The sequence below is a fragment of the Podarcis vaucheri genome (genome assembly GCF_965113315.1).
Source record: "Podarcis vaucheri genome assembly, chromosome: 5".
In the NCBI taxonomy this organism is placed as follows: Eukaryota; Metazoa; Chordata; class Lepidosauria; order Squamata; family Lacertidae; genus Podarcis; species Podarcis vaucheri.
In genome coordinates, this window is record NC_138763.1 from 51,769,339 (window position 1) to 51,788,571 (window position 19,233).

Genomic DNA, 19,233 nt, shown 5'->3' on the forward strand with positions numbered 1-19,233 from the left:
ATTTTTCTTTTTTCTATTTTTATTTTGTAATATTTTGAAAATCTTAATAAATATCTTATAAAAAAATGAAACTAGTGATAAATCCAGATGAAAAAGAATAAAGGTTTATAAATAAACAGCTGCATTGTCCCTTAATATGTGCCATAGAGAAAGTTCAGATTGAGAAACTCTCTAGCAATAGTATTTCTTGGATCAGGATAATCAAAATGGAAAACGTAGTTAATAATTTGCAAGGCATAAACCTGTTCTCTAACTATTTAGATTGACTTAACAGGGGGGGAATTGGAAAGAACGAAAAGCTTGTTCACAAAAAAGGGGGGGAAGCCGTGTGAAAATAAGGATGGTTAACTCTTTTGTCTGTCTGTCGATTCTTCCCCTCATTGTCTTTGTTGGAAGAGCAACTATTTGTGTAAGTATATCTATTTAAAGAACTTATTTAATATGGATTGATGAATTCATGTCGGAAGAATATCAGACTGCTCATAAAGCTAAGCTTTAGATCAGCAACCAAGGAAAATACATAGCAGAATTTTATGGATTTAACATTTAACATTTATTAGAACATTATTGGGAAAATATGTTCCTAATCTAGTGGAAACATGGAAAAGGTTGGAAAAGGGACACAGCACTTGAAAAATGTAAAATTAGTAAACACATTTTCCAGCTTTGGCATTTTCTGTTCCTTCTTCTTCCATGATTGTTTTTCTTTCCTCCTCAAAACAAAATCTGTATCTGTGAATGTCACCTACAATACTTGCTTTACAAGGTGTGTCTTACAGAATTTTGTTCACTCCTGCCCAAAAAGTTGACCAACCACTGTCTGGAATTCAACATTCATGGAAATATAGGTTTTTCTTGCTGAAAATCAATTAATGTTGCTAAAATGCAAAGTAAGCACAGAGAAAGAGCACAGCAGAATATGCAGCGGGATAGTTTTTAATAAAACATGGTGTTTCATTGTAATTAATGTAATATGAACTTCTTGGAATAAATCCTGCCGGGAATGTGTTGTGATCACTTGATGGCAAATATGTTGTAAGCTGACTATATTCTTGGCCATAGAGGCCCTTTCCAAATAAGATGTGAGAAAACATCTGTTGCCAATGTAACTCAGATATTAAATATTGTTGTGTGCTGTGGGACCTTGTGATCTAGGAGCAGGTGTGTGACATGTTCTGGGTAGGATTGCGTTGAAAGTTCCGTCTAGAAGGCAGTAAACAATGACTGTGTGGTCAGGTTGACTTAGGGGTGCATGTAAGAGAGGAGGGGAATGAGAGAGAAAATGAATGGATGAGAGGTGAATTGGGTCATTTTGTTTGTGTGTGTGTGTGTGTGTGTGTGAGAGAGAGAGAGAGAGAGAGAGAGAGAGAGAGCGCATGCAGAGGGTTGCAAGGCCAGCTGGCTAACCCCAGCTGAGTCATCTCCTTCTAGCTGTCCCACTGCAAAGACCCATCAGCCTCTGCTCAGATGTACATCAGCGACCCGGGCTTCAAAGCCCAGGGCACACTATTTCAGCAGAGTGAATTGCGCACACAGAATAGGCGTGAGGCTTGTGAAAGCATACTACAACTACGGATTTATTAATCATAAATCAGGACAAAGAAACATGTCATCTCTCTTTGTCTTCTCAGAGAGAAAGAAAGAAAAGCAAAAGCTATAAACACAACGGAAGTTTCCAGCATACTGTGCTGGAATGTAAGCAGACATGTGACACGCAACAGTCCCATGTCTGCTCCTTAAGGTGGAATGGAAATCTCAACAGTGTGTATATATTCTGCGTGTTTGTGCCTGAAAGCATGGGAAAGAGAGAATAGGTGTTTGACTTAATGGGGGGTGGTGGGATAGGGAGAGTGGGGGTAGGAGGGTGTTTGCATTTGATCCACCCAGTTTCAGCCCCCCCCAACTACTCCTCCAAGAGAATGCAGTCACTGAGTAAATAATATTGATATTGCCATTGCTGAATTAAGGAAGTATATAGCCTGAATGTATTTATGACAGTACCAGCAGTTCATAACATTTAATACAAGAAAAGTCATAGGTTTACGTCCTGGGGTTAAAGGTTATAATACACACAGGGCATTAACAACGTCAAGTATTCTCAGGACCAAGCCAGATGTGTGGGGAATGTAGCAGATATAAAGCAGCAATGGGAATCTAACTCTTTACATAATAAGAAATGTGGAGGACAGCAGAATCTAGAACCATCTCCTCTCTTATTTCTCTGCTTTTAAGCAGCTTTTGACCAGCTTGGCTCTGACACTAGAGGTGGTGTTGCAAGCATGTAGAATAAGGCTAAAGTTGGTGCAATGAGGTACAGCAGAGGAAAGGGAGGCAGGTTTTGCTCCTTTCTTTACATGCTTTCTTTTCTGCTAAGTATAGACATACACACACAAAAACTTGCTATGTGAACATGACAGACACATGTTTAGCCTGCACACAATTGGCACTATGTATACTTATTAGGAACTAAGCCCTGAACTTAGAACTTACTTCTGAATAGAACTGCTTAAGAGTTGGCTGCAAACATTTACAAAAGGAGTTTGCTCTTTAAAATGATCGCCAGGCATCTGTTCTGTGCATGCGAGAAAATGTCTTCTGTTCTGCTGCATTGTAACCTATTAGTCTCTAGAGGGGGGAAGCAAGTTGCCAATTCAGCATTGTTCATTGATCAAGGAAACCCAATATGCTCTTTTTACAGGATGGGTCTGGGTCTGCCTGAAGCTACAGGATTGCAAAATGTCTTAGCTAGATGCATTAGCAAATGTTGCACTGATCTCTTATAGAGGGAAAAATTCTTTCTGACCCCTGAAGGCAATCAGCATATGCCCTGAAGCATGAGAGTTCCCTTACAGCTAAAGAGTCTTAATGGGCTTCCATAAGCTTTAAGTCGAGCTGCATAACCTGCATTCTCAGCACAGATAGCAAAAGGTTTGATGATGCAGAAATCTTGTGTCAGGCTCATCGGACGGCCTGCCTCTTGAGCTGTAACCCAACAGGCTTTGCTGTCCCTGTCTAAATGAAATCTGCCCTGTCAAAGGGACCAAGTACGCAAGCTCAGCTGAAATGGTGCAAAAGGGTGTAAATTCTTGCCGTAAAATGAAATTAAATGGTCTGACTTTGGGATAGGGTGAGAGAGAGAACCTTAAACCTGGAGGTGCTACCACTTACAGGATATTTTTTTAAAAAATAAATGTTTCACTCTATTTTGAATTCTACAATATTTTAATGTAATTTTCTGATTCTTCAGCTTACCCAAAGTAATTCACTAAGCCTTAAAATTGTTGAGCAAAGCAGGAAAAAGGTGCTTCGGTGCTCAAGGCTACACTGTAGTTACTGCAGCATCTACCTCATTCACATGAAGGTGACTGGTGGTGAAATTTTGTTGTAATTTGCAGTCCCTGAAACAATACCTGAAGAAAAACCAACTATCCTTTGAAACTCTGTTTAGAATGTCATTGTATGGCTTTAAATAAAAAAAAAAAACCAAAAAAAACCCCCAACCATCACACTTTTCTGAATTTTGTAATGCAGTTTGTCAATGAAATAATGTGTTAAAAATTATGTATATTAGGCAGGCAGAAGTGGCTCATGGGGTGGGGTATAACTGCTATGCTAGCTTCCCAACACTGCTGCTTAAAGGGAGGGGAGGCAGCAGGGAGGCTAGCATGGTGCAAAGGCACCAGCAAGAACCCTGGAATGGCCCTGCCAATGTGTTTGCACCAAGGCAACTTCCTTGCTACCTCCCCGTAAGCAACAGCAACACACCTTCTGGGAAGCTGGTATAGCAGCTCTCCCCTCATCTGCTGAGCCACTTCTGTAGGTAGGAACTTGTATCTGAATGACAAAGCAAGTTTTATTTTAATGCCAACAGCGGGGGGGGGGGGGAGACCAACATGGCTATCCCTCTGGAAATACCTACAGTTTTGCCATTCTCTCTTATTGTTCCCCAGTACTGTGGAATTGTTGCTTTCATTTAAGTAGTTTATAAATATGAAAAGGTTGGAAATATTTGTGGTGAAACTTACTTCCATTTTTCTTTTCCTCGGTTGCTATGAAAATACATTTTCTCTTTGCTTTGTATGGCAGACTTTTAAGCACTTTTTGGGTTTCATCTCTTATACAGTGGTACCTCAGGTTAAGAACTTAATTCTTTCTGGAGGTCCGTTCTTAACCTGAAACTGTTCTTAACCTGAGGTACCACTTTAGCTAATGGCGCATCCCACTGCACAATTTCTGTTCTCATCCTGAAACAAAGTTCTTAACCCGAGGTACTATTTCTGGGTTAGCGGAGTCTGTAACCTGAAGCGTCTGTAACCCGAGTACCACTGTAGTTCCAGACTGAAATGACCTATACTAGGGGAATTCTATTGCACGTCTACAGGTGAATGTGTTACAGCACACAACTCTTAATTGTGCTGTTTTCATTCTATATTATGGCCTGATCCAGAACATGGAAAACTTGAGCATTTAACAGGACCCCAAAACAAGCAAAGAGACCAATTTTCTACCAGCGTAGCCATAATCTAACTGAGCATGCAGCACTCTAAGGCTGTTGCATCCACTGTACATTTAATGCACATTTAAAGCACACCTAGCCCAAGAATCCTGGGAACTGTAGTTTAAGTGTGCTGAGAACTTTACCCCTGTGATTTGTAAACTACAATTCCCAGGATTATTATTTTTTGGGGGGAGGCAGGATTCTGCATGGTGTTTGTGCAGCCATAGAGGTCAGAGGCACCTTGAGTCTCTATGTCACACCCATACCAGCTTTAGGGTGCCCATTGGCCACCTTGCACATTTTTAGAATTGAGGAGTAAGATAGAAATATACTGAATGAATGAATGAAATAGCACCAAATTCCAGGTGCTCAGAGTATTATTATTTTTCATTACCTGCGTCCTCCAGGCTCTTTTAAACAAAAATACACCAAACTCTCTAGGGTACAAATTATTCTCTGTAATCTTTGGCTTCTTTTACCTGAGCAACACTGTACTTTGGAAAACGTCCCGCATGTTGTCAGGTGAAATTAAGATAATTCCAAGTTTTGACATTTTGAACTGCAACCATTTTTCAAATAAAATTCCAATATATTAATATAGGCTCAGGAATCTCAAAATGATTCTAAAAACAGTTGTTTCTTGCATTTTTGAATTAAGTGTTTTTGTCATTGGTTTCCTGAAATAGTGCATTAAAATAAAGCTCCCGAAAGTCTCTCAAACTTCAAAGTGAATATTGTCTCAGCTGATTACAGAATTAGCATGTATATTATACAAAATTATACACAATTGTGGTATTTAGTATATTTGTCCCTTAATAAAAATGCAGTATCTAGCTACGCTGGGTAGCAGAAACAATTGGTTTTGTGGAATACAGTATCAGTACCTATTTTTCCGTTTCCTTTCAAACTTTGAAAGACAAGCCCTCCCTCTTCTGGCAACGTAGAACATAACAAGCAAAAAAGAAAAGGACAAGCAAATGAAAGATTGCAGGCTTTAAATGGTGGCATATGTACTAGCTTGTAGTTCAATAGTAAAATACTGGTTATATATATTCAGGAGCGTGCTAAATTTATATACAATAGTAGCAAGCAAGTGGTGGGTGTCTTAACTTGCGCAGTTAAGCATTCTAGGTGGCTTTAACATGGACTCAGGTGGTGCTTGGTCTAAATCACAGAGCCTATAGGGCTTGCCGATCAGAAGGTTGGTGGTTTGAATCCCCACGACAGGGTGAGCTCCTGTTGCTCGGTCCCAGCACCTGCCCACCTAGCAGTTTGAAAGCACATCAAAGTGCAAGTAGATAAATAGGTACCACTCTGGCGGGAAGGTAAGGGCGGTTCTGTGCGCTGCTCTGGCTCGCCAGCAGTGGCTTAGTCATGCTGGCCACATGACCTGGAAGCTGTACGCCAGCTCCCTCGGCCAATAAAGCGAGATAAGCGCCGCAACCCCAGAGTCGGTCATGACTGGACCTGATGGTCAGGGGTCCCTTTACCTTTACTATAACACAGAGTAAAACAAGCCCAATACTTATTTCTTCTCATAAGGCCCCCTGGAAACTGTAGTTATCTGGCAGTGGCTCTTCTCCTCCTTAAGGTGTTTTCCTTAAAGTTGCATTTGTGTATGTATGTATGTATTTATTTATTTATTTATTGTATTTATTTCATTTGTGTATGTATTTATTATACCTGGCTAAGCAGTTCTCCCCAGATCTAGTGCTGATACTTTCCCCTTGTTTGTGGATAGTGTCATTTTGAATTAATCAGCACTCAAAGAATGAGTTCACTATTAGTAAATAGAATTTATGGGAAGGACTATAAAGCATTTCAGAGAAGTGGAGTCCTAGAAATCTAAATCTATCTCTCTTCTCCCCTCTGAAATGATCTATCCATTGTCCAGCAGAGATTCTCCACAAAACATAAAGCATTTGTTGAGTTTGTGAGCTGCTTTTAAAATTGTTAAGAGAAAGCTGCATAGAGACAATTTTAAATAAATAAATGTGCAACTTCGTCCTTGAAAACTGCACAATATTACCGTCTGTATTGTTCAAATGCATTTGCTTTGAGTAACAAGGAAGGGTTTAGGATAATCCAATTTTCAAATGGAGCAGCTTTATTAAAAGGACTTCCCAGGCAGTGCCTAAAATCTGACTTACTTGGCTTTATACATGTCCATTTTTCTTCTTCTCTTGCAGCTTTCTTATATCCTGTCATTTGACCAGCAAGCTGGTAAGCAATACAACTTCTTCTTTTTCCTTTGTGGCAAATACTTCAGAACATGTGCACTATCATATAGCTAAGGAGGCTATAACTTAACTGAGCAAGAAGCATAATTGAAGGTTTGATTTTAAGCAGCTTAGCAAATCCACTGATTCTGGTGGAATAAGACTTGAAACTTTTTCTGGCAGTGTGGAAAATTAACAGCACAATCCTATGCTTGTCCTTTTTCAACTGCTCTTTTAAGTGGAGATTTTTTTTATTCTAGGCTGTATTTGCTCTGGGTTGCATCCAGTGCAACGCGGTGCGATTTCCCCCTCTCTCCTTTCTCAGGTGCCCTCAAAATCTGCTCTGGAGGATCCTTCAGTCCTCTGGAACAGATTTTGGGGGTTGGGGCAGTAAGCTCTGTAGGGGAAAGAAGGAGGGGAAAGTTTGGTTTCACAGACAGAAATCTGCTGCACTAGCAGAACAGCAGCACTGAATAAAACCTGTTGGGTTTGAAATTGTCTTTATAGGAAATTGTTTGAATTTGTTTTTTATATATCAAATTGTTTTACATATATTTCTATTACTGATGTTTCTATTGTTCAATTACTTTGAGATGTTTCACAGGAAATGATTCCTAAATGGGAATAAGTAAATAAATGTCTACTCGGAAGTCAGTCCCGTTGAGTTCAATACTGCATACTTCTGAGTAGACATGCATAGGAGAATACTGAACATTATATTCTGGTGGTTGGTAAGTCTGACACAAAAGCAGTAATGAATTAATAGCAGATAAAATGTGTATTACATGTTATGGAAAGTGATCTGCTTTACTTCCTGTATTAAAGTTTACAGAGTTTGGAATAAATTTATGTCAAAAACGATGTAATAATTCTCTGAGGTGCCCTTCACATACTATGAAAAATATGTTTATACGGAAAGTATCAATCTTTACATTATTTTGGAATGACACATTAAAATATAATGTTGGGCCATTTTCTATTTGTCATCTTGTACTTTTTGAAAACTATATTATATACAAAATGGTACAACTTTGTACAGCTGGAGACCTTTACTAACCTTAGAAATAAACAGTCCAACTTCTTGGACTAGGGATGGAGAAGAAATTCCACTCAGTTACTATTTAAAGGCAAACCTAAGTAATTCAAAACGGTACAATAACTGAAATCCTTCAAAATTCACACTCCGAATTTTGCAATGCAGTTGTCCAATCAAATAATGTGTACAAAAATGCAAACAGTAGGGTAAAATAAGCATCAAAAAGCATACATTAGTGAAAATAATATGCACAAATGCATTGTATTGGGGGGGGGGACATTGCTTTGCAAAATGGGTCTATAAGGATACATTTGTGCTAAAAAGCTGGTGAATTTTCATGAGGACTTAGTAAATAAAGGATCTCCAAGGTGGCACAGGCTTCATTGGGACGGTTCAGAGATATAACAGCAGTTCTCTATGGTAGAGTGGTTCTTTTCTCTGGAACAGGGTCTCTATAAATGAATGAATCAGAGAGTATTGATCAGAAATTCACTAATTGATTCACAGCTCAAACAACATACAAAAATGCAGATGAAAGTATAAGCAGTTTAAAAGATCGTCCAAGTCCTCAAAGCTAATTTCAAGCTTTTAAAGTCAATCTCTGCCTATCAACTACAGTAACAGAGAGGAGGGTCTTTTTTGTACTACACAGAAGAAAGTTATGCTTTGAAAATACATGTAGGATGTCTCATTTAATTTTGTGTAATAGTCACATTTCAGTGACAAATGTCAAATCACTGCATCTTTAAGTGTGTTAAGATTTTTCTGCATTTACAGAGAATGAAGCCTGTGATTCTGTAATATGTTAAAATAAGCCAATGTATCAGAATTTGAGTGTTAATTATGTGCTTAGATATTTTTTTTTAAAAAATGTTGCTTTTACTTTACAAAACCAATGGCTTGTTATGAATAATTTAAATGAATGGAACAGACACACTTCTTAAATAAAAGATATTAGATCCACAAAGTTATTTAGTACTGAGGAGCTAGAAAAGAGGAGTAATAAAAAATGTTTCATGGAATGTATTCCAATTTGCCTTCATGTGTGAAGGTCAATTTCACCTATCAGTAAAAAGAGGATTTTTATTTTTCACAATAAAACCCTAGCTTGGCAACAGAATTTATGCCAAAGGGAAAAACCAAGGTACTGAGGTTGCAATCCTGCACACACTGTGGAGTAAATCCATGTTTAAAAATTAGATTTACATTTGAATAGACATGGTCAGAACTGGAGTGAAACGCTATTAAGTAGGGTGCATATGATACTACACTGAGACATTATCAAGGTCATTTGAAAGAGGCAAAATATAAGGAGATGTCCCTGTAAAGGGGAAGGAGAAGACAACTATGAAGAAGGAACAGTATTCCTATCGTTAGCAGACAATACAGCGGGATGCCACTGTGTTGCTGCTGCTTACAGGGAGGTAGAGGGAGAGGGGGAGACAGAAACAGTTGAGCCAATCTGGTGCTCCTGCCATTACATTTGCAATATACTGACCTCACTGCCATCTCCTTCTAAACCTCCCAGGAAGTAGCAGTGGTGCAATAAACCAAAGGTCAGGTGAGTGTCAGCATTCCACCATGCTATCTATTGATTCATATTTATCGCTGCTCCTGAGGTAAAACTACTAAGCCGGACCCACCTTTGTAATCGTATAGCTTAAGAATCAGGTTGCAATTTCCCCCAATCACTTTATGCTAAAAACATGAGGGAACGTCATCATCTTGAGGAATTATATGATTCACACATTCAAGTTCTTCCTGTCCAAAAGAATCCTTATTGAAACCTAATCCTTCTGCAGTTTGACTCAGGGCTGGTTTACGTTTTATGGCTGTCATGTGGAAGCTACTGTAGTCATTCTACAGTGGTACCTTGGTTGTCAAATGTAATCCACTCCAGAAGACCATTCGACTTCTGAAACATTTGACAGCCAAAGCGCAATGGGCGGTCAGCAAATGCAATTGAGAAAATTGAGAAACATGCCTCGGAAGCCGTTCGACTTCTGAGGCGCGTTCAAAAATGGAATAATTTTCAGTGAAAACCAAAACATTATGCTTCCGAGACGCTGGGAAACCGAGGTACCACTGTATATGATGCCTGATATTACAAAGCAAGGCAGTTTTGTTCAGAAGCTCATCAAATGGATAAGGGAAGCAGTTTTTTCTTGCCATACCAATGAAAATGTTCCAAGAGGAAAGTTTAACTGCCATGGTGAAATCATCTACTCATTTGTGAGCACATTTGTGGATGCTACACAGAACCAGTGACTTTCATGTGATACTGCCATGTGTAAACAGTTGCCATAATAATGAACCTATATTTCACAACAAATTCATAGGTTCATCATGCTTATTAGAGATGTGCAACCGATACAGTTGGCTCCTGAATTGATTCTGGACAATGTGGACAAAAACTTTGCTTGTTAAATGCAAATGGACATTGTTTGCCCAGATATATACTCTTCCCTTATCTTGATACCCATTTGTACCTTCGATAGTAAAGTGGTAAATTAGGCAAGTATACTGTTTTTAATCTTATAAAGTTATACCCATTATTAACACCTTAAATGAATTTCTAGCTTTAAAGATAGTATTTTTATTTCCTACCTGACTGTGGAAGTCTGGTGAGATTGGCTGCTCCTAAATTGGCATTTTAAATTAGTTCAGGCTCCTTGAAGTGAATTGGGTTACAAGCTAATCCTTACATTTCCTAGGAACAATGTGAAAAAGGAATCTTCTTCCCCATGAAAATGTTGTATTTCACCCCATCTCTGGAGAACTGTTGTTCTGTCATGTGTATATCTGAATCCTATCCATTTTTATGTTTTAGAATCAGCTCAGCATAGTGCCATCAGTGTAGAGCTAGACATAGAGACAGAAGTATTTTAAAACTTTTTTGTGTGTGTTTTTTATGAGGTCTGCTCTATTTCAGCTTTTCCTATCTCTCTAAAGATTAGCAATTAAAATACACAAGAGGGACTTGTTGAAAATATTAACATATCAAAGTGCTCCTATTCATGGTGCCAGCCACGCTCGTTTGCAGGATACTCAATTTCATTTTCCGTCCTCCATTTTCTCCACCCACCCCACCAGTCAGCCAGCATTCTGTATCCACTCAACATGCTCATTCTTCACTGGGCTGCTTTGGGAATCTATCCTGACATAACTTTTCTAAATGTTTTTTGTACTTCTTCTACCTTTAGTGTTCTCCCAAGCCTGTGGGTGCCCCTCTCTTTTGTACGTCTACTGCTGTTTTGGCTATGTAGGGATCCACACTTAGAGAACATGTTTCCTATTAGCATATAGGATCCCTGGACTCATATACCATAGACTGGTGTCATTCTGCAAGTTAAAACTCACCCAGTGAACCTAAATGTTTTGAAACATTGCTGACTGTAAGAGGATTAGCTATAGGATCACCTACTTCCAAGAAAATTGCTGGGTGGGGAGGAGGCAAGATTGTATTATATTATTCTCTGTACATTTTTACCGTATAAAGCTAAAGAGAGGAGCACTGGAAGCTAACAAAGGTCTGAGATATGCCTCAGGAGTAACCTCAGTCCAAGTGCATGACTCTGTAAAAAGTGGAACCTCCAGTCCCATCAGGTGAAGTGTTGAGTGGCCATTCTCTAACCTAAAATAGATTATCAGGCCACATCCAGGCTAGCAAACAAATGGTATGGCCACTTGACTACTTTCACTTCAAAATTCACAGTTAAACAGAAGAAGAAGAAAACTGTAGGGCTTGGAGCAGAAAGCCTGGAGCCCTACTTATGTAGTTTTTTAATGTATGAAATAATGTAAGAGGGTGTATCAAAAATGAATGAATCAAAAATGACTTTCATTAAAATTTACCTGCTCAAAGAGAAGATTTGTTTTGATGATAATTATCAACCCTGAAGAAGGAGTTTTATTCAAAACTCATTGGGAGTCTCAAATATTGACTCAGTTACCTTTCTGTCACTGTTGAAGATTAAAGTCCATATCTGGGAGCCAGTTACTACCAATGTTCAAATGGGCTTCACTTGTTCCTTTTAAAAAAAAAACCTCACACCTATATTGGCAAGTTACATATACTGTATTATCTTATAAGTGCATGCTATTCATTTCTAATGTCTGTTCATTATATCTATTCATGGGCTTCCTATTGGAATGATTAATGACTCCCCTATGTGCGTAATCATAGATTTAGAACTAGATTAAGCAGACACAGCAGATTGTTCCTGTCAAAATTAGCTGACTGAAATGGTCTGAACCCAGATATAAACTTCTCTCTGCTTCTGCCAGCTTTGTGGGTTGAATTTTCATTAGCAATTACTGAACAAAATGATCCAAATAGAAATGTTCACAGAAAGAGGAACAAAGAAAGACCAACAACTGTGTGAAACATCCTGAAATAGAAGTTCTGAATGGCTGGTGCTATCACACAGCTGGCTCAAATGATGTCACCCAACATTTCATTAGGAACTAAGAAACGCAAGTTAGACAAAAAAATAATAATAATCAAGGAGAAGTCCTCAAGGGGGGAGAAACTATCAAGATGGCCTCAAAGGATCCAAAAATGGATCCTTTGTTCAGAAAAGGGGAAAAGTCCTGTTTGTTTCATCTGTACCGTAGAATGTCTGGATGACATGCAGATGTTAAAAGTACATGTGGAGCCAAAGGCACCTTTACTTAGATGAAGTTTAATAAATAAACAGAGGAAAATCTAACTTCTTGAAAATCCTCCCACGCGATGTCAGCTTGAAGTCTCCCTTTGGTTTCCTCTGCTTTTCTATTGTATCACATTAAAGTTTATTTGCTCAGTGAAGACAATGGCCTTATCTTGGAATGAGATCCTTATTCCTCCGCCCGGCGTGCACTCCTGCAGCACTTTCATATTGCAAAGACTCAACTCTTGTGAAATAATGAGCGAAGAAAAGAAGTCTTGACTTGACATAACGATAAATGAGGTGAAACTTTTTTTTTCTTTTTTTTTTGCCGTCAAGATACCAGGGTTGGCACATAGAAAAAAAGAAAGTACTATTTTAATATGAAATATAAAGCATCCATTGTACAAAAAGTATTTTTTTTTTCATCAGAAGCAAAGGAAGAATAAAGATAAAGGCTGCAACAGAATGAATGAGTTGAGAAAACTAAGATAATACCGTTGATAATCAGTTCAAGGCAAAGCGCTATCCACCAGGCCATCGGCCCAGCCCTAGGGGAGAGCTTTTAAAAGTGTCCCTGTATGCTTTTTCGCTCTCCTCATTACCATACCTGCTCTTTGAAACTCACCGGTGGTTCCAACAAACTGCAGTGACACCTGCCGGAAAGAGCGGATGACCCGTCTTAATCAACTACTTCTGTGAAAAGTCTATGGAAAGAACTGCCGTCCCATCTTCACTTTGCTGTTCTGAAAGCTATTTGTCAATGGGTATCCTGAGAGCCATGGCTATGAACAAAGATCTGTTTCTGTGCATTGGAAATGTGGCACCATGATCAAAGCTAAGGAGAATCTCCCACTTGTTCCCTTTGTTCGTGAATATGTCCCTTCTCTTATGCAGCTACGAAGACTGGAATAATTATCTGTACTTTATCGTACTACTTGTATTCTAGTAGTGTGGTTTCGGCAGTCCCTGAGTGGGGTTGGGACCCTAAAGCAGTCTATATACTTTCTCCTGGCCCAAAGACCATTAGCAAAGTTGCAGTGACCTTGCAGGAGTATGCGAGTAGTCTCGACTTATGAGGGGGATAAAAATAAGCTGGCTAGACAATGCAGGTAAAGAAAAGAAATGAGCATTAAAAGTTGAAATGTAAGTGCTAAAACCAATAGAAGCTTTGTCATAGACTGGGATGGAATATGAACTGCACCCTATGATGGAACTGTGTTCTTTTAGCCATGTGCTAGGCAGACTAAAAAATATACAGATATAAATATTTAGGATAAGATTGCTGTTTAAATGGAGGTTTCAAAATGTCACATTCTTTGTTGAAATGCCATTTTAAATAAAAATTGTAAATATATATTTTATGTGTGAGTTAAAGTACCATTGTTTTGAGCAGATCAGGTTGGTAAATGCCCATGTCTTCAGTCATCACAAGTGTGTTTGCCACTGCATGCACATTCACATGACCATAAGACTAAAGCCCACTTCCAAAGATACAATTGAAATTGCCACATTAATTCTGTATGATGAGTATTTTCTTTTTATAAGCTCTCAAAACTGCTATCTATTTATAACACATTCATGTGAGCTCTAGTTATTAAGAATTCACCAGAAAGGATAAATATACTAGCTTTCATCAAATAATAAAGACAAATATTCAAACAAAGGATGTGCCATAGAAAACTGACACAGTAAGAATGAGCTTATGTGACTTCATCATGTTCAGTATTGTGAGAATTGAACTGGAGTCCCATTGTTCCCTATGGGATGCAATTAGATACATTGTCTCAGTAGCAAAATAATTAGTCTGGATAATGACCTCTGTGTGGAAGATTTAAGGTCAGAACCCTGCTCAGCCATAAAACACATTTTGTAGCCTAGGACATGTCATTTTCTCTGAATCTCATCTTCTGTTGTAAAGGTAAAATAAATTAAGGATGTATTGATGACCTGGCCTGAGCCTACAGCGATGATGGGAAGAAAATTTATAAATCACCTGGACTTTATGTATTGCATTTATTTTTTTATTACATGTATATTCTGTCTTTCCTCCAAGGAGCTCTAAGCAGTGCCAATACCCCAATGTTATCTCCAGATCAACCAACCTTTGGGGTAGATTAAGCTTAGAGATAGCAACTGGCCCAAGCTCATTCAAATGTAGTAGGACCTCTTATAGAAAAAGTGCTTCCAGTTACTTCTGAGGTCCGCTACATAAGTATTTTCCGAAATACTTCTTGAAATGCTATTTCATAATTCACATAGTAGTATGGTCTATAGGTGCAGCTGACAGCTATTACTATGAATACATCGATGAAGATACACAGCCAATGCAGGATAATACCAGATATGGCCTCCCTGCTATACATCCTGACTGGTTTCATGAATACGTCAGTTATGAAGGTATTTTACTGGGTCACACTTTGTGATGGGGAAATGGGGAAGTGTGGGGTTGGGGAGAATTGAAAACTACTTCCAGGGTAAAAGTAATTGCTATACTGGTTGTTATTAATGGATTGTCTATTACTGTAATACTGTAGTAAAGGATCTAAACTTCATCTACTGACAGAACAAATTCAGACTCTGCAATTCACTTTCGATTCTAGCAACTTTTAAATAGCTTCATTCTTTTCAACTTAAGTTCCATCTATACTTGTAACACAGAGATATGTGAGATATAGTTATTTCTGTGTTGATACAGCTCCCAAGATCCAGCAGCTTTTATTATGAGTTAATCTGTGTCCTTTTATGATTAGCATGGGGTGCTACACCATGGTTTGTGTCATATGTAGAAAATCTGAATGGAGGAAACCCTTATATTTTCCACAAAATGTCCGATACTTTTCTGAGATTGTATAGAGTTCTGTCTAGAGATGGCAGCTGTGGATGAATGCAGAGATGACTAGTGATCTACTATGTGTTCTATGCTTGTTCCACTATTTGACTGTGCATACTAGTTGACACCTGCAATCTAGATGTTCTCTGTGTAAACCAAAATAAGCTTCATCTTTCCACTCCATGTACTAGAAAACCCATGCCTGGAGATGCCATGCCAGAATAATGGTGTATGTGAAAGGAAAAGAAACAGGTATATATGCCGCTGCCCCGAGCCATATGAAGGGTCTAAGTGTGAGAATGGTAAGCAGAATTTTCATAGTGTTAGATAAAGCTGAGTGGGACATTGTCTTTCAAGGAACTTGATAGCTACTTTATTTGAATTGTTATGGTCACAAGTCCATACTTACTGTATTTATGTTTTGGGCAGAAAATATTTTATTTGCATTCCAGCTTAATATGACAGTATGGTTGTATTGCAAATTTAGGAGACTTGCCAGGAGCTTCAAGCTTAGATCTATAGTTTTTATTATTATTATTATTATTATTATTATTATTATTATTATTAATTCTATTGTGTTTGTCACATTCCCCTCCCCACAAAAAAAGAAAAATCACAAAAAAAGAAATCCCCAGTGCTGATCTCCAACATATATAAAAAGTCACCTATATATATTTGTTGAATATATTTCTTTGGTTGTGGGTGGTTGCTATCTTCAATGAACTTCATAATAATGTACTCAGATGTGGTAGACTATATACTCCTTACTTTATTCAGCTGAATTCCTCAAGCTCTTGCCATGCAAAATCAGGTCCACAGAAGGATCAAGGCTGGAAAGGAAATGGAAGGGATCCAAACCACAGAGAGCAAAGGCATAGTCCTAGAATAATCTTCATCAGCCTTGTACCCTCCAGGTTTTTCATAAGTCCCAGGCACCGGATTGGTGAAGGCTACCCTAGAAAAAATATGATAAAGCCTGGCTTTTTTGGGGGTGGCAGCAGAGGGGTGGTATTTATGGTTTCACAGAGATAGGAGCAAGGACCATGAGAACATTTATTGGGAAGGCTTCTGAGTAAAGACATATTGAGTTTGACAATGAATGAACAATAGAGAGATAACCTTAACACACTTGTCCATTTTATTTATATCATGCAACATAGTGAAGAACACATGTGAAAGGATCAACTGCAATAGAGGAGATTGCCTTATAAGCTTAAGAGCGCCTTATTATGGATGCCATTGCAAACACCCCTACAAAGCACCATTCTGTGACAAAGGTGAGTACCAAACTTGAGGGATACGGTTACTATCAGACATTTGTCTTACTGCTGCCCTATATGCCCAAGAATGAACCAAAGAATGAATCATCACCTTTGATCTCCAAATTTGCTCACCAAATTGTGGCAGTTGCTTCCTATCCTGTTAGTATTTCTAAAATTCAGACAGAAGTACTTCCTCCTTTTTACAAGGGGCTCAAGAAGGCTAGGGTGAAGCTATCTCACTGTGTAGGGATGATTGTAGGGAGAGTGATAGCACCACCTGGTGAGCTTTGATGAGGAATTTGATGGTGGGCTTCCCACATCCATACCTGTGCCACTATGCTTTGCTTTGCTTTCCTTTTCTGCCTATAAAGGTATTTCTTCCTGGTTAGCGCTTTGTTCATGCAAGCTATGAATCTTACTTAAATGCTCTGTTATGTTTTGTTTTCTGGAAACTAACAGCACAGTCATCTTGCCGACCAAATCCTTGCAAAAATGGGGGCATCTGTCAACGGCATCGGATAAGGTCCAAGTTCAGCTGCAAGTGTCCTGAGCCATTCAAAGGAAGGCTTTGCGAAATAGGTGAGGGATCCAGTTCTGGCCTGTTGGCTATTTTCCTATGGATTTACCAAGAAGAGGGATCTGTGAATGCCTCTAAGCACATATGACCGTGCTGCAGAATTTGGCACAAGGAAGTGGTTTGGTCCTTATCCTTGTTGCCATTGGCATGCAGGAAGTAGATTCAAGATGCCCAGATTTGCACTTTTACGAAAGCCGAAGGTCAAAACAACAAATTGAGCTATGAATGAAGGAGGAAATGGGGAAGGAGTCTGCTTAAACGCTGTTAGGTTGGGTCTGCTTAGATGAAATGAGAATCACTGTGAGATAGTCGGTCAGATCCACAGTATACATTTAAAGCACATTTATACCAGCTTTATCTGTTGATGGACAGCCACCCTGACTCAGCCCCAGACACACTGACCAGATGCTTGGAAGCTGTGGCTGGATGGCTGCGTGGGAGCCGGTTAAAGTTAAATCCTTCAAAGACAGAGGTCCTCTGGCTGGGTCAGGACAACATGGGGTTGGGGGGCCAACTCTCATCTCTTGTGGGGGCTCAATTTGTGCCAGCGCCTTCTATCAAGAGTTTGGCTACAACCTTTGACGCCTCCCCTTCTATGGAGGCGCAGGTTGCAGCCACAGCAAAGGTGGCATTTTTCCATCTCCACTGTATTAAGCAGTTGGTCCCTTACCTTTCTTGCCCTGATCTGGCCACAGTCATCCATGCAATGGTCACCTCCAGGCTTGATTATTGTATCTCATTCCACACGGGGCTGCCCTTGAAGCTGACCCAGAAACTCCAGGGTGGCAGAATGCCACAGCAAGGCTCCTTACGGGGTCCTTGCCACAGGATCACATTCATCCAGTGCTTTACCAGTTGTGCTGGCTCCCGGTGGAGTACAGGGTCAGGTTTAAGGTGCTGGTTTTGACCTTTAAAGCCCTATATGCAGCCTAGGACCCTTATACCTACGGGACCACCTCTCCTAGGATGCCCCGCGGAGGACCTTAAGGTCCATAAATAACAACACTTTGGAGGTCCCGAGCCTCAAGGAGGTTAGATTGGTCTCCACTAGGGCCAGGGCCTTTTCAGCACTGGCCTTGACTTGGTGGAACGCTCTGTCACAAGAGACCAAGGCCCTGCGGGATTTGACATCTTTCCGCAGGGCCTGCAAGATGGAGCTGTTCCGCCTGGCCTTTGGCTTGGACTCACTCTGACCCCTTATATGGGATCTGGTATATAAATTTTCCCTTGGCTATTTTGCTGGCCCATGTAGGACCAGCATGGATAGCTGGCTCGGGTGAATATCTGATGTTTCCTCCCTTTATGGTCTTGATTTATGTGCTGCTACTAAACTGAGGCTGTATTTTAAGCCATATTTTAATCAACTTTTTTCTTTTTTTCTATTACGTTTTATTGTAATTTATATTCCGTGTTAGCCGCCCTGAGGGTGGGGTATAAATAAAAATGTATTATTATTATTATTTATTATTTAACTGTCATGGCTTCACGCAAAGAATTGTGGGAACTGCAGTTTACTCACCCCACAACTATGGTATCCAGCACCTTAACAAACGACAGGTCCCAGGTGACTTTTCAAGTAGTGTAAGAGTGCTTTAAATGAATGGTGTAGGGGTGGGTGGGTGGGTGAGAGAGCACATTTCTTTAGAAGGCAATCCTTTTGTAGGACCTGATGACTGCTTTGAAGAAAATGGCATTTCATACAGAGGAAATGTTAGTCAAACAATTCTCCATAAGACCTGTCTTCACTGGAATTCTCACCGTCTCCTGGAGTGGAATTATAATGCATTTATTGAAGATGCTGCCTCTTATGGCCTTGGTGACCATAACTTCTGCAGGTAATGTACTGCACATTCATCAAGGAAGGCTTTCTTTCTCCCACTTCCATGAATGTCAATGCCATGCACACAAATACGTCTGCTCCTCCCACTCCAAAAATGCAGTATCTGCATGAGCTATATCAGTGTAATTCCATTACATTTCTTTTCTGTGATCTTCATTGCAAATAATTACTGATTCTTCTTGGCTACCAAGACACCAAGGCTATTACCCCAACACTGTGATGGTTGTCTTTACGACTTCACCTTGGAAATAATGACCACTGTCATAGGAACTAATTCCTAGGAGCCGAAGGGACCCCACACAAATAAAATGTTTCAGGG

At 39.4% G+C, this 19,233-nt stretch overlaps 1 protein-coding gene across 3 annotated transcripts in view; it reads left to right on the forward strand.

The window, feature by feature from the left end:
* The first annotated feature begins 282 nt into the window (after positions 1-282).
* The window catches only part of HABP2 (hyaluronan binding protein 2), a 32,898-nt gene continuing 13,947 nt past the window's right edge, over positions 283-19,233 (forward strand). For 2 of the 3 annotated variants that reach the window (XM_082222683.1, XM_082222684.1), the window contains exons 1-7: positions 283-409; positions 6,688-6,721; positions 14,668-14,802; positions 15,427-15,537; positions 16,396-16,512; positions 16,957-17,076; positions 18,738-18,909. In XM_082222683.1, the coding sequence (XP_082078809.1) occupies positions 341-409; positions 6,688-6,721; positions 14,668-14,802; positions 15,427-15,537; positions 16,396-16,512; positions 16,957-17,076; positions 18,738-18,909 (758 nt within the window). In that variant the 5' untranslated portion in view covers positions 283-340. The remainder of the gene's footprint in view (positions 410-6,687; positions 6,722-14,667; positions 14,803-15,426; positions 15,538-16,395; positions 16,513-16,956; positions 17,077-18,737; positions 18,910-19,233) is intronic. The other variant, XM_082222685.1, reaches the window with a different exon arrangement.